A 15,355-nucleotide genomic window follows, 5' to 3' on the forward strand; every position below is an offset into this window, starting at 1 on the left:
GCCAATAAGAAGTATTAATGAAATTAAATTGCATACATTTAAAATACGAACTTTAAGGCTTTCGTGTCAGTTCGAACTGATTCTATAAAAAAAAAAACTATTTGTATGTGTAATCAAATGGTGACGAGTGAAATTAGGGAATAATTTCACGCGCGTTTTTTTCAAATCCTACTAATTTCCCGAGCCTTCAGCCGAGGGAAATTATTAGGATTTGGACAAAACGCAAGTGAAATTATTCCCTAATTTCACGAGTATACCATTTGATTACCTATTAATATCATGGGTGACGAATTACGTTAGCAATCTTGGATTTTTGACATGTTCGATCCTGGATCGTATCGATCGAGAACTCCACTCTCTCAAATGTTTAGACCTTAAATTTGGCTTATAAAGTTCAGAATTTTTCAGACTTTTTCGGCAAAATGCTTGTTAGAATCCTTCTTGATGTTCTCTTGTGTGTTCAGGTTTTCTAAAGCGTCTTTTTGTGCCCTGACATCTTCATTCACGGCATATTAAAACTTCGTCGTTATATTGACACTGAGACGTATAGTCTAGTACGGAAGGGTTGCCATGGCAATTTTGTAATTTCACATGTGAAATTACAAATGAACGCTGAAATTTCGGGCCAAAATTAAGGAGTAATTCGTCACCTATGATATTACTGATATTATACTCCCTTTGTTATTTTGTAGTTACCAAAATGTCAATAATGTTTCATTTTAATTACTTGTATACTCCCCGAATGACGAATTTACGCGACGTCCAATTATATCACGTATTACTATTCTACCGGCCTACTCTTCGCACATAAAGGAAATTCGATGACAGCTCTTTTTAAATTGTTCCTTTTTCTACATTGTGCTCGGTACACGAGGATAATTCCAAATAATACAAATCATGTTTAGCCCTGAATTAAAGAGGGTTTCCTAAAGAGTTTTAACAGCACGAAGGTATGTGTGACCTGAAGCACCTACTGTATACTTGATTAAGATTAGACGAAGCCTATCATTACTCATTTTAAAGAGGAAAATATTTAGCGAAAACAATCGTTTCAGTCAATAGGAAGGCCACTTCTTCCACTAATTCTCACGCTGACGTAATTATAATTTTTCAAACTTGGATTCGCGCGCTGTTATGAAAGGAAACAGGCTTTTCAAATATCCAGACTTGCATATATCTTTAAAGAAAGCAGGTGTATGCAAACAATATTTATTAAGACTCTGTAATTTTAGAACGTAATAGAATTAAAAACACGCAATGTAACTGAAACTTAGGAGGCCTTCCTTATGCCAAGTGCCAGTAAAATAACCTTTCACAATAAGGTGTGATAAAACTATAAAAACTCACAATATTGAACCAAACGTAAAAAAAAACGGTCACTCCCCAAAACTCGATTATCCTGTAAAAACTATATTTTAATCAATGTTGAATATTCTTTTGTTAGAGTTAAACAACCCCAGAGTTTCATCGAGAAACTGCCTTAACCCTTAGCCAAAAAATCCATTTAAAATGTCTTTAAACTTGTTTGTTGAGAATGATCCTTTAATAATACAGTTGAAAATAATCGAAGTACACTTGGAAATTGAATTTGCGTGCACGCTAATTTCCCTTTTGAAATGCTAGTAAGAGTTCATGTCGCTAATATGATATTTCCTTAACAAAGTGCGAAACTTTTTACAGAAATTAAATATTTTCTTTAGCTGAGCAATTTCAATTCTTGGTAGAATTCTTTGTGTTGTTACATCAGGGTCTCCAATAGAACATCCCCTCATCTGATCCCGACCCAAATTTTTGACCGATCACGTAATTCCGATGATAGTTATTTACGACATCCCACTCGGATCTCTTGCATGCGTTCAATGCAGAATCTCTCTTTCAAATATGAACCCTAATCCTGGCATTCAAATAAGGTGAATCTTGTAAATCCCGAAAAATCTATTGAGGACCCTGTTATGTCTGCAATACTAAAATGCTCTGAAGGAGTTCAAGTGAGAATACCACTTGAGAATCCTACTAATATCGATCGTAAACCCGAAATAGTTCCGAATGCTCTTATGTAATGACGAACTCACCAGAGTAATGACCCAGATAAGATTTAAAGGTGTGACTACAGTAAAACCTTTTAGGTATACATAATCATGACGCTTGCTAAAGGCAACATTTCGCTCCAATCTCATTGATTTTTTGGTCTTGATTAGGAAATTTGCCCTGTGTAATGTGAGGAAATGTAATTTCTATTGGACGGTTGTCGGACCGTTGCACCATTTTTAGTCAGCGAGTATTAAACTGGCAAAAATGCCACATGAAATGTATCCTTCACTACACGATTTATTTTCTCTAATTCAAAACTCTTTCATATAAAGCTACTTTAAAAAAAAACGTTTATTAATAACCTGGCTTAAAACGTGACTTGAATTTACTTTATAACTTATCAATTTTAAAACAAGTCAATATTGAAACCATTTGTATTTGTTTTAGGGTCATACATCAAAGCTCTTGTAAGTTCATACAACTTACACTTTCCGGCTAAAAGGATGTAGGAAATAACAAAATAAAAAAAAACGTATCTACCGAAATTGAGCGCCAAAGTCCTGCTTTCTAAAATTAATTAGTTGTGCGACCTTTTTTCACTAGAAGGAGAAGGCTCCCTCCAACATGAGTTGCATCAAGTAGATGTATCGCATTAGTAAATATTAAAGTGCTTTCTCACAAATTGCTTTTTGGTTAACGTCTGTTTCTTCAACAAAGGCATGGTTAACGATTAAGGTGGCTCGATACAGTTTTTCAGAGCCAATACCTCCCAAGTTTGAGCATAAGCTACGTCGCCATAAACAAAGTTTTGGAAAAATTGCCCCCGCAGTTGTATTAGATAAAGATGAAAATTTGTTATGATCAGGGTTGCAACGTCATCGGAGTTGTCATAGCAACGAAATGACGCTTTTACCTATTTTACTTGCAGCAGTATATCTCGGCTTTGAGAACTGTCCTTCCAAAATCGTTCACGGGAGCTTTTTCCTCCAATAGGGGCCTCAATGTTCGTGAAGTTTAAGCGAAATCTGTAAGAGCGTTATTGAGATATTTTGGGATGAAGTTTTTATGGTTAGAAACACAGTAAAAAAATGGACAATATTATTGTTTGGCCGTTATCTGTAGAAAATGAAGCGCTTTTGACATGCAATTTCATCTCATACTATTTTCAATCTTTTTAAAAACGTGTGTGAAAGATCATGGAGATAGCTGCAGCTGATTGCTAGAAAGAAGGGTTTTATTAGTATGTATCGAAGCGCTCTTGTTAGCGGTTTTGTAAACATTTTGGTCTTCTCTAACAAATTAGCGAATAATTTTTAAACCGCTCAATAGATTTTTTTTTTAAATTAAGATTCTTGAGATTAACCTTTCTTTTATATGACCTTTTAGTTTCAAGATTATTGATACATTGTAAGGCAGTAAAATAACGGCTACAAATCGTTACTTTTTTTATCGGAAGATTCGTTATTACAAGTGAAAGTATCTCATTATTCAAGGCATTGTCTCCAAGTTTCATTTTCACGTGAGCAACAGTAACTAACAGTGCATTTGACATATGCAAAAATGCTAGCTATTGTTATGCGCGAAACTATGAAACTTGGAGACAATACCCTGAATAATGAGAGGCTCACATTTGTAAACACAAAATTTCTGCCAAAATATTGGCGCATTGCAGCCCTTATTTTACTGCCTTACAATATATCAATAATCTTGAAACTAAAAGGTCATATAAAAGGAACGTTAATCTCAAGAATCTTAATGTTTTAAAAAAATCTATCGAGCGGTTTAAAAAATATTCGCTAATTTGTTAAAGTAGACCAAAATGTTCAAAAACCGCCAACAAAAGCGCCTCGATACATACTAATCAAATCCTTCTTTCTAGCAATCGGCTGGAGCTATCTCCACGGTCTTTCACACACGTTTTTAAAAAGATTGACACTACTATGAGGTGGAATTGCTTGTCAAAAGCGCTCCATTTTCTACAGATAACAGCCGAACATTAAGATTATCCATTTTTTACCGTATTTCTAACAACAAAATCTTTCTCCCAAAATATCTCGATAACGCTCTTACAGATTTCGCTTAAACTTCACGAACATCGAGGCGGCTATTGGAGGAAAAAGCTCCCGTGAATGATTTTGGAAGAACAGTTCCCAGTGCCGAGGAAATACTTCTGTAAGTAAAATAGGTAATAGCGTCATTTCGTTGCTATGACAACTCCGATGTCATTGTAACCCTGGTCATAAAAGATTTTCATCTTTATCTAATACAACTGTGGGGGCAATTTTTCCAAAACTTTGTTTATGGCGACGTAGTTTATGCTCAAACTTGGGAGGTATTGGCTTTGAAAAACTGTATCGAGCCACCTTAAAACAACAAACTAATAGCATTTTTCGTCGCGCAATGGGCTTGAGAATCGTAAGCTAGAGACCAACATTGTCAAGGTTATGGGATTAATGACTGTGCGTTAAAGGCTGTGAAAAATGGAGTCTCGTATCAGTATAGCCTAAGGGGGACAGCAACTCAAAAATTAAGACATGCTGTACCAAAAAACTCAGTAAATACCCTATCAGAATGAAAATTTCTAAAGAGGTAATTGTTCAGCTGGCTTCTAGTCACATACTTAAAAACATAGAAGTATAGATAATTCTTAATTTTAAATAAATTATTGTAATTGCATCACTTGCAACCAGTAAGGAATCGGAAAAAAAGAAATGGCAAGGTTTTTAGATATTGCTTGTATATTATACATAGAGAATACTTCATGGAAAGTACTGGCGTACGGTATTTGCGCACGAGTTGTTGACGTGTCAGAAATCGAACGAGTGAGCGCAGCGAACGAGTAAGATTTCTGATACAAAAACAACGAGTGCGTAAATACCGTACGAAGCACTTTCCATTGGTATTATATATTATATATTTATTGTATATTATACATGCTGAGACGTTCATCATTTTGGCGGCCTTTTTAATTTAAATCTTTCAAAAATGCTAAAATTTGCCGCTATACACCGCAAAATGACAATTAAAACGAAGTATCGGCTTTTTAGTAAAAAGGTTTGTTAAAAACATAAATGACGGTGAGGATATGAGGTAATCCAAGAACCACAAGTAATCTTAACTGTTTGTTCTGAATGTACAATTAAAAATGAGTGAATTTAAGTAAAATGGCCGGTTTCAATATAAGCTTAATCTTAAATGAAAGGCAAAGTAGCTCCGACAAAAAGCCCAACAAAAGCTTACGTCTCGTTCTGTTTATCCCTTTCCGCTGTTGTTTCGCTGGCTCTCTACCGTTTTCTTTATCGACAGTGGAACAAACAAACTATTCCCCTCCATTTCCGAAATGTTTTTCACTTTTTTAGCGAGAAAAACTCTTTGAGTAAAACCTTTCTCGTTGAAAGTGTGCGAAGCGGCGCTGCAAGCTGCAATAAAAGGCGGCAATTTTGGCACGAAACTCGCCCACCTCTTTGGCTTCTGATTGGACGTATCATTTTTCTCACACATGAAAAAACATCGTTCGCGATTCTAATTGGACGTATCATTTTTTTCACGTGTGAAAACCATCGTTCGCTCTTCTGATTGGCTAGAACTAATTTGCGTACGAAAATTTGCGACATAGCTTTTTGGTGAGTATTTCTCAGTATGTATATAATAAAGCGCGGTTTTGTATATTATGTACAAGAATGAGAAACATGCAACAGAACAAAACTGTTAAGAAAGTGTTTGTATGGATTCACGGTGAGTGCCCTTTGCATCCGTTGGACGCCACTTTGCCTACAAATTGTACTCCAAAAGTTATTTACATCTTCGCGTTTTACTGAAGATTCATGCATGGTTTTTGTTAGTTTGTTTTTCTTATCAGTGATAAGCTTCTGAATCTTCTAATCACCTTGAGTTTCAAACGTCCCTCAACCGGATGACAGAAGCATTTGATTCAACAAGGAAAAGAAAGTAGAAACTATTGATACCTGATACGTGGAGGGATTAAAGTAGTTGCGTGTACATTATTTCAGCGCGGTATTGTACATTATCACATGAAGCCGCATAAATCCAGCATTGATTTATTTCCCTCCAAGTATCAGGTATCAAGAGTTGTTACCTTTTTTTCCTTGTTGAATGAATACTTCCATCATGAAACACGTTTTGATTCAAGGTGATTAGAAGATTCAAAAGCTCATCAAGCACCTTCTTCGTTTACAGGTCGATCGTTTCATACAAACTTAAGAGGGACGTCATCCTGATCAGTGGCCAGCGGACGGTCATAAACCAGAAAGGAAGCATGAATAACTCCAGTTCTTATGGTTTTGAGCACCTTTCGGAATGTTCTTCCTTAGATTCCACCATACTTACATCTACTATTTCAATTGTTAGTATTGTGGCATTCGTCGGCAACACCCTGGTAATACTAACTTTTCTACTAAGCCCCGCCCTAAAGACAAGCACGAACTATTTCATAGTCAACATGGCGATTTCTGATCTTCTATCATCCTCCACAAATTGGCCCCTCTATGCAACTGAAGGAGTCCAATACAGCAAACCTGCGATAGACGGCTCAACGGCTGTCTTTGTTTGTAAACTGGGCCTTTATTTCAGAGCTGTGTCTCAGGCCGTCTCAGTTCAAAGCCTGTTACTAATCGTTGTAGACAGATACATAGCTATCGTGCTCCCGTTTAAGTCTATTTTAGTCACAGCCCGACTCAGAGCTGCTCTCCAGTTATTCACTTGGGTGTTTGCGCTATCAATAGCTTCACCATATGCATCATCAAGTCAAATTATTCTAGAAAATCATCAAACGTTTTGTCGGAGTTTCGCTTCTTGGGGCAAGAAGGAGCAATTTATCCTTTACGTAGGAGGATTTGCAATATTCTACTGTGCTCCACTTATTTCGACAATTATCCTCTATTCACGAATCATGAAATGCTTGAGACAAACAAGACCAGTAGAGGGTGAAGGAGAGGAACGCACAAGAATGAGAAACATGCAACAGAACAAAACTGTCATGAAAGTGTTTGTATGGATTGTGAGCGCCTTTTTCATCTGCTGGACGCCACTTTGCGTAGAAATTGTACTCCAAAAGCTATTTCCATCTTCGCGTTTCACTCAAGATTCATGCATGATTTTTGTTAGTTTGTTTTTCTACATTTTTCCCTCCTTAAGCACAATAGTTAATCCCATAATACTTTTTGTTTATAGTTCACGATTCTCGACTGCTCTGCGAAACCTGTTCGCCTGTTTTACTTGTGGACCTTGCCTATGTTGCAGAGACAGACGTAATGTACCAAACGAACAGCAACTTGCGAGGATACAAGCAATGTAATAGTATTTGACATGGGTTTATTCCTCCGCGAGCCTTGTGCATATTTGGAAATAAGTTGTATGTTTAGTTGTAAACGATTTTACCTGAGTCATCGTTTTACCTTTATTTCAAAAAAAGCCGCAGGACATGCTTGCTTCATGACAAATCCGTACATGAATTTTAACACAGAATCCTCCCTTCTCAATTTTCTTTTTCACATTTTCTTGTTTATTCTATTTTATCTTACGTTTATTATTATTATTATTTTTTTTTATTATTGTTATTATTATTATTATTATTATTATTATTATTATTATTATCATCATCATCATTATTATTGTTTAATATTATTAATATTATGACAGTATGGGTGTCATATAGCAACAACCATAAGGGGCGTCGGACGTGACCCTGGGGCACTAAGGAACAGCCTCAGAAAAAATATGTAATAATAATGATAATAATAATAATAATTACAAAAATATATAAATAAACAGACAAAATGGTAAAACGATAAATTTAAGAACATTCTACAACTAGTAATGCTAAATGTCCAAGTCTCTAGATTTCCTTAACCCCCGTTCATAAGATTAAAAAGGTATATACATGTCCTTCATGATTAAAATGAGGTTTGTACTATGTTCCAACAACTTTAAAAGTCCAAGCAATGTTTAAACTACTCGAGATGATAGGTCTCCGCATTCTCTTTAACGCCTCTTTGCACTTGTTTCCTAATAATTGGCTAAGGGACCCCTCCACAGAACTAGACCATCCTCCCAAAATATATATTATGATGTTATATTGTGTCATCTTGTATAGGGGACCATACTTCAACACCTTCTCCTCGTCTTTCTTCTCTCGATTCTGGATCCAAGGGCAGCTCATTTCCAGAGTTGTCACTGTCTTCGCTTGATGATCTACTATCCTTGCGTGCATTCTTTTAGCCCTAACTTTATTATATTCCACAAACACGGGAATATCCCAGTAGGCCTGCACTTCCTCGCTCTCACAGAGTGCTTTTTGACTGCACTGGGGAATACCAAGGTGGAACACTGCCAATTAGCTCTAGATCTCGTAGAAGCTCAAAAAATAACACCTTCAAGGCTGAGTTAAGCCTTTCTAGGTATTTGCTTCCTGTGTACTTCCCTTATAACGAACACATCACATCAACAGGCGAAGTGGTGGTTTTCTTTTTGCTAGTGTAGAGCTTAGTCGGTAGAAACTGCTCGTAGAGTTCATACACTCCTGCTGCCATGTAAGAAGGGCACTCAGACCACTCCCATAACCACGCAAAACACGCCTTTCTATCTAAACTTTGGTCTTCTTCTCTGGCCGTGAGTAGCCTTAATTCCTTACCATTTCTCGTATCGGATCTTATATTGACCCCCTTTTCACCCGAAACATCAATCCCGCCCCTGTCCTTCCACAAGGGCTGGGGATGAGTAAGGTTTTAGGAGATCCTCATCTCATTTGCATAACTTGAGCCCCCTTTACCAACGACTGGTGGCCTTTGATTGAGGGGTGTGCTCTTCAAACTCCCGAACCAGCTGCGTATTATTATTATTATTATTATTATTATTATTATTATTATTATTATTATTATTATTATCTCTATTATCACAGTCATTGCTGGTGTTCTTTTTGCGCATCAGCCGGGCGCAAACCATGCACCTAGAGCGTCAGTCACTCGAGTCAATCATTCTGTTCATACACTATTATTTATTATTATTATTATTTATTATTATTATTATTATTATTATTATTATCATCATACTGTTATTATTATTATTATTATTATTATTATTATTATCTCGCAGTATAAAACTTTGGAATGCTGTCCACATTTTGAGTAGTATAGGGCGCATAACGTAACCTACACCACTTGAGAAGTTATATACTTAGAAGTAAAAAAAGTTCGGTACGAAACCTAGTACAATCCTAATATACATAATGATATGAATCTCTCTACTTAAAAAAGACAATTCAGAATATTATTAAATTCTTATACTCCGTAAAACCTACGCAAAGACATGATGATTATTTTTATTATGATTATTATTGATTATTATGATGATGATTGTTATTATTATTATTATTATTATTATTATTATTATTACTATTTTTATTATTATTATTATTATCATTATTACAAGTGATACTGGTAAAAGTGAATTATAATTATTTTACGCCATATAAAGCTTCGAGTTTAAACCTTAAAATAATTTGATCAAAAAGGGTTAGCTTTTTCGTCTTTCTTCGGTGCCGCATATTTATTCGACGAAGTCACGGTTCGAGATTGTCCGCTATAGTGAGAAGTGATTCCATTTCCTTTTATTGAAATGGATAGATGGAAATTAATCGCTCTTTTTATTTATTTATTTTTTTTTATCTATTTCTTTCGGCAAACAAACACTCAAGTTGAAAAAGTATTTTACAAAAGTCTCAAGAGTAGGTCTCCTTTTCGATTTTAACTTGCAATATCGGTCAAATTTTTAAAACTCAACTTTTAAACTTCTGGTTCAGTTTTCGTTTGGTTCTGCTCTGAAAATCGAATAAAAATTACTCAGAGACAATAGAGTGTGAAGAATTGTTGAGAAAACTTGCCAATTTATGACAAATAAGGTACTTTAAAAGGCACTAAAACATTAAAACGCTTTGATCACGTGACTGATGACTTCATGTCCCTCTTTTAGTCATGAAAAAATTATCAGGTTGTACATTAGTTACCGTGGCTAATGTACACCGCTCATTATCATATTGCGCTGATTACGCACCGATAATCTAGAACAGTCTACCTGATCATATCAAAAACTTCAATCTGTTTCCACTTTTAAGCAACGTTTGAAAACTTTTCTTTTTAGGAATAATTACTATATATAGTTTAATTTAGACTTTATTTACTATTGTAAGGGCATTGAGAATTCTTTAAATGCGCCATAGAAACCTACTATTATTAATATTATTATCTTTACAGAAAGCAGGTGTATGTAAACAATATTCATTGAGCCTCTGTAATTTGAGAGCGTAATAGAATTAAAAACACGCGAAGTAGCTAAAACTTAGAAGGCCTTGCTTATGCCGAGTGCACAATAACCTTTCACAATGTATAGGGTATAATAAACAACCATAAAAACTCTCAACATTAAAAAACAGTCACCCCCCAAACTGGATTATTCTATAAAAACTGAATTACATTTTAATCAATATTGAATATTCGTTTGTTAGAATTAAACAACACCGAAGGCTTATCGAGAAACTGCCTTAAACCTTAGGGAAAGCCCTCTTAAAATGTCTTTAAGCTTGTTTGTTGAGAATAACCCTTTAATAATACAACTGAAAATAATCGAAGCACACTTGGAGATTGAGTTTGCGTGTCAGCGCTCTAATAAATGTTCATTTTCAAATGCCAGATTTCACTAAGTGGCAGGAGCCATATTTTTCGTTACCAAAGTGGGAAACTTTTTACATAAACTGAATTTTTCTTTACCTGAGCAATTTCAATTCTGAAGTTGTTACATCAGGGTCCCCAGTAGGGTCTCTAATCCCGTAATCCCGACCCAAATTCGTCGTCTAAACCCGTAATCCCGATAGTCATTTTCGACATCCCACTCAGATTCCGTGCATGCGTTAAATGCATAATCTCCTCTTCTAATACCAGAGGCACCCAATCACTGTTTTCTGTAAAATATCTGTTCGGAGACGCAAATATTGCCTTGAATTTTCTATTATTTGAGGAGGGCTAAACATTTCTAGATGACCGTTCTATTCATGTAAAATTTCGAGGCTCATCTAATAAATCCCCTATGATTTTCTGAAGTTTCTAATGTTACACATTTCACTCCCTAGGCTAGGTTACGTTTCTTGGAAAAAAGAAAACCTAAAATTTTTCGGATTCAAAAATGTGATGGAAAGAGGAGTTAGAAAAATCATTTTCTTCGTAATACGTTAAATTGTATCTAAAATTTTCGGGAAAATAAATGCTGAATCCCTGGTATTTTCGAAAAGACTCGCGTTCCCCTACGGCTGACCGAACAGATACAAATATTATAGTTCCGCTTAGAATGCATTTCTAGATGTCAAAAAGTACTCTGGATACTGAGCCCAAAAAGTTTTTCCCAAGTGAACGTATTCAAGAGGAAACTGTCGTTGGGAGCCCCTGAAATATGAACCCCGATCCTGGCCTTCAAATTTGGTAAATGTCGAAAATCCCGAAAACTCTATTGAGGACCCTATTACATCTGCAATACCATGCTCTGAAGGAGTTTAAGTTAGAATACCAAGTGGAAAATCCGACTAATATCGATGGAAAAGCCGGCAATAGTTTCGAATGCTCGTACTAAATTAAATGTAATGGCGAACTCGTCAGTCTTTTATGACGCAAATAAGATTTAAAGGTGTGACTACTGTCAGTAAAACCTACTAGGCATACATAACCATGACGCTTGCTAAAGGCATTATTTTCTCTAATTTCATTGATTTATTCACTTAATTAACAGGTCTTGACTGGGAAATTTGCCCTGTGTAATGTGAGGAAATGTTGTCATTGCACCATTCCTAGAGAGCGAGTATCAAACTGGCAAAAATGGCACTTGAAATGTACCCGTCATAAAACGATTTTTTTTTTCTAATTCAAAACTCCTTTTTAAAAAGCAGCTTGAATTAAGGAAGTTAATAACCAGGCTTAAAACGTGACTTGAATAAACAATGTACCTTATCACTTTTATGACAAGTCAATATTGAAATCTTAATGTGTTTGTTTTAGGGTCATCCATCAAGGTTCTTGTAAGGCCATACAACTTACACTTTCCGGCTAAAGGGATATAGGAAACAAAAAAAACAAAAAAATTTAACAATTATTCCACGAGGGCGCGTTGGATATGAGATGATAGATGACTAACGAGGCGCGTAGCGCCGAGTTGCCTATAATCATCTCATATCCAACAAGCGCGAGTGGAATAATTGTTTTATTAAAAACGCCCAGAAAATCTCGTTGAATCTCCCCGACTAGAACAAACCGGAAAAGACAAGGGACTTCCGCTATTCACATGTCACACGTCTATCAAAACTGTCAACGCGCGAACGGACTCGCATGGACTGCATGAATGAAAAGTCAAAATATTGTAGCGATGAACATTAGTTTTTTAAAAACTCATCGGGATTCTAGGATTTTACAAAGCAGAACAGCTAAAAAAACCTGGCAGATAATGTGAAAGAAAAAGATTTTTTAAGTGACAGCCGTCGAAATTACTGTGAATTTGGATTTTCGGTGCAGTTATAAAGGTAAGAACAGCAGAGAAAAACTATTACCTCGGTCGCTTGTTATGAAGTTGTTTGGAGCCACAAGCTGGTTTTGCTGAACAAGAAAAGAAGCTATACTGCCGCCTCGATTGCTCTAGTGAATGGCTGCATAGCCTGTATTTGTAGCTGGTTACTTGTGATTTATATTCTTGATTTCGGATAAACAAGCCGCAGTTATCTATCGGCGAGTGACTCGATCGGCGAATGGCTTCGCGATCATGAAGAAACAACACTAGTCTTCTTTCGTAGCTGGTCAAGGTACTTTAGTTCCATGTGTTTTCATGTGTTTTTCGGCAAACTTTCAAACAAGCTCCTGTGGCTTTTTTGTTTGTTTTTGTCTTTTTTCTTTCGATGAAATTTTATTTCTAGTATTCTAAGAAATGAATTAAAACCATTTGCTTCGGGCGCCGTTCTATCGTTCGCGAAAAAAAATCCCAGCTAGCTTCCAATGTAAACTGACGCGTACACCGACCATATATGGAGAGCATGGTATAATAGCTCATATACCATAACGGCTAAGCCAATCAAAATACTAGAATTGCGTTATCCAATGATTCAGTTTTTAATAAATATATATATCTACCGAAATTGCGCTCCAAAGTCCTGCTTTCTAAAATTAAATAATTGTGCGGCAATTTTTAATTAGAAGATGAGTTGCATCGAGTAGATGTTATATTCTAACTCTTTAGTAAATAACATTGCTTCCTCGCAAATGGATTATTGGTACCACAGGTCTGTGTTTCTGCAGCATATATATAAAGGCAAGGTTTACAATTAAAACAACAAAATGAAAACACTTTTCGTTGGGCAATGGGCTTGAGAATCGTTAGCTACAGACCAACATTATTATGGGATTAATGATTGTGCGTTTACAGGCTGTGAAAAACGTAGACAACAAACTCTTAAAATATAAGTCACGTATCAGTAGCGTATTAGGGACAGCATTTCGGAAATTTAGACATTCTCTACCAAAAAACTAAAAATCCTATCAGTATGAAAATTTCTAAAGAGATGATTGTTCAGCTGCACTACTAAATCACTAAATTAAAAAGTTAAAAGTATTGACAATTCTTCATTTTGAATTGTAATTACGTCACCCGCAACAAGCAATGAAGTGGCCACCCGCACTCTAAACTCGCCGGCTCCGGTAAGAGTCGCCGGGGATCTTTATTGACTGAACCTTGACGTTGAGGAGGATGAGTGCTGCCTTCAGTTTACAGTGACGTGATCCGCAAACGGTAAATAGACTTGCTAATCTTCTCGAATAAGGAAGATAAACCGTGGGCCCAACCTCACTTACGCGTGTATATTGTCGTATATACATTGACGTATATCTTAAAAGCATCTTATTCTATTACCTTGAGTGTGCAAATAGAAAACCGCGGCCCAAAACGCTCAGGTTAAAAGTGTTCAACACTTCCTTTGATACTCATGAAAAAGACAAGCATCATCGTAAGTAACACAACATTCTGTACATTAGTATGCCTTGACAAACATCTTGGGTAGAATCAGAGTGAGGAAAAAGAAATGGCAAGGTTTTTAGATGTTGCTTGTATATTATTTCAGCGCGGTATTGTACATTATGACAGAAGCCGCATAAATCCAGCATTTAGTTCCCTCCAAGTATCAGGTATCAAGAGTTTCCACCTTTTTTTCCTTGTTGAATCAAATACTTCCGTCATGAAACACGTTTTAAACTCAAGGTGATTAGAAGATTCAAAAGCTCATCAAGCACCTTCTTCGTTTACAGGTCGATCGTTTCATACAAACTTAAGAGGGACGTCATCCTGATCAGTGGCCAGCGGACGATCATAAACCAGAAAGGAAGCATGAATAACTCCAGTTCTTATGGTTTTGAGCACCTTTCGGAATGTTCTTCTTCAGATTCCACCATACTTACATCCACTATCTCAATTGTTAGTATTGTGGCATTCGTCGGCAACACCCTGGTGATAGTAACTTTTCTACTAAGCCCCGCCCTAAAGACAAGCACGAACTATTTCATCGTCAACATGGCGATTTCTGATCTTCTGTCATCCTCCACAAATTGGCCCCTCTATGCAACTGAAGGAGTCCGTTACAGCAAACCTACGATAGACGGCTCAACGGCTGTCTTTGTTTGTAAACTGGGCTTTTATTTCAGAACTGTGTCTCAGGCTGTCTCAGTTCAAAGCCTGTTACTAATCGTTGTAGACAGATACATAGCTATCGCGCTCCCATTTAAGTCTATTTTAGTCACAGCTCGACTCAGAGCTGCTCTCCAGTTATTCACTTGGGTGTTTGCGCTATCAATAGCTTCACCATGGGCATCGTCAAGTCAAATTATTAAAGAAAATCATCAAACGTTTTGTCGGAGTTTCGCTTTTTGGGGCAAGAAGGAGCAATATATCCTTTACGTAGGAGGATTTGCAATATTCTACTGTGCTCCACTTATTTCGACAATTATCCTCTATTCACGAATCATGAAATGCTTGAGAAGAACAAGACCAGTAGAGGGTGAAGAAGAGGAACGCACAAGAATGAGAAACATGCAACACAACAAAAATGTCCTGAAAGTGTTTGTATGGATTGTGAGTGCCTTTTTCATCTGTTGGACTCCGCTTTCCCTATATATTGTACTCCAAAAGCTATTTACATCGCGTTTCACCAAGGATTCATGCATGATTTTTGTCAGTTTGTTTTTCTACATTTTTCCCTCCTTCAGCTCAATAGTTAATCCCATAATACTGTTTG

The 15,355-nt window shown here is 36.3% G+C and overlaps 1 protein-coding gene across 1 annotated transcript; it reads left to right on the forward strand.

The window, feature by feature from the left end:
• The first annotated feature begins 796 nt into the window (after positions 1–796).
• Positions 797–7,516, forward strand: LOC140948329 (substance-K receptor-like). Its single transcript, XM_073397557.1, has 2 exons — positions 797–950; positions 6,229–7,516. Exon 2 carries the CDS (start codon positions 6,308–6,310, stop codon positions 7,343–7,345), a length of 1,038 nt encoding a protein of 345 aa, XP_073253658.1. The 5' UTR covers positions 797–950; positions 6,229–6,307; the 3' UTR covers positions 7,346–7,516.
• The last annotated feature ends 7,839 nt before the right edge of the window (positions 7,517–15,355 follow it).

This window comes from Porites lutea, chromosome 9 (genome assembly GCF_958299795.1).
Source record: "Porites lutea chromosome 9, jaPorLute2.1, whole genome shotgun sequence".
Taxonomy (NCBI): Eukaryota; Metazoa; Cnidaria; class Anthozoa; order Scleractinia; family Poritidae; genus Porites; species Porites lutea.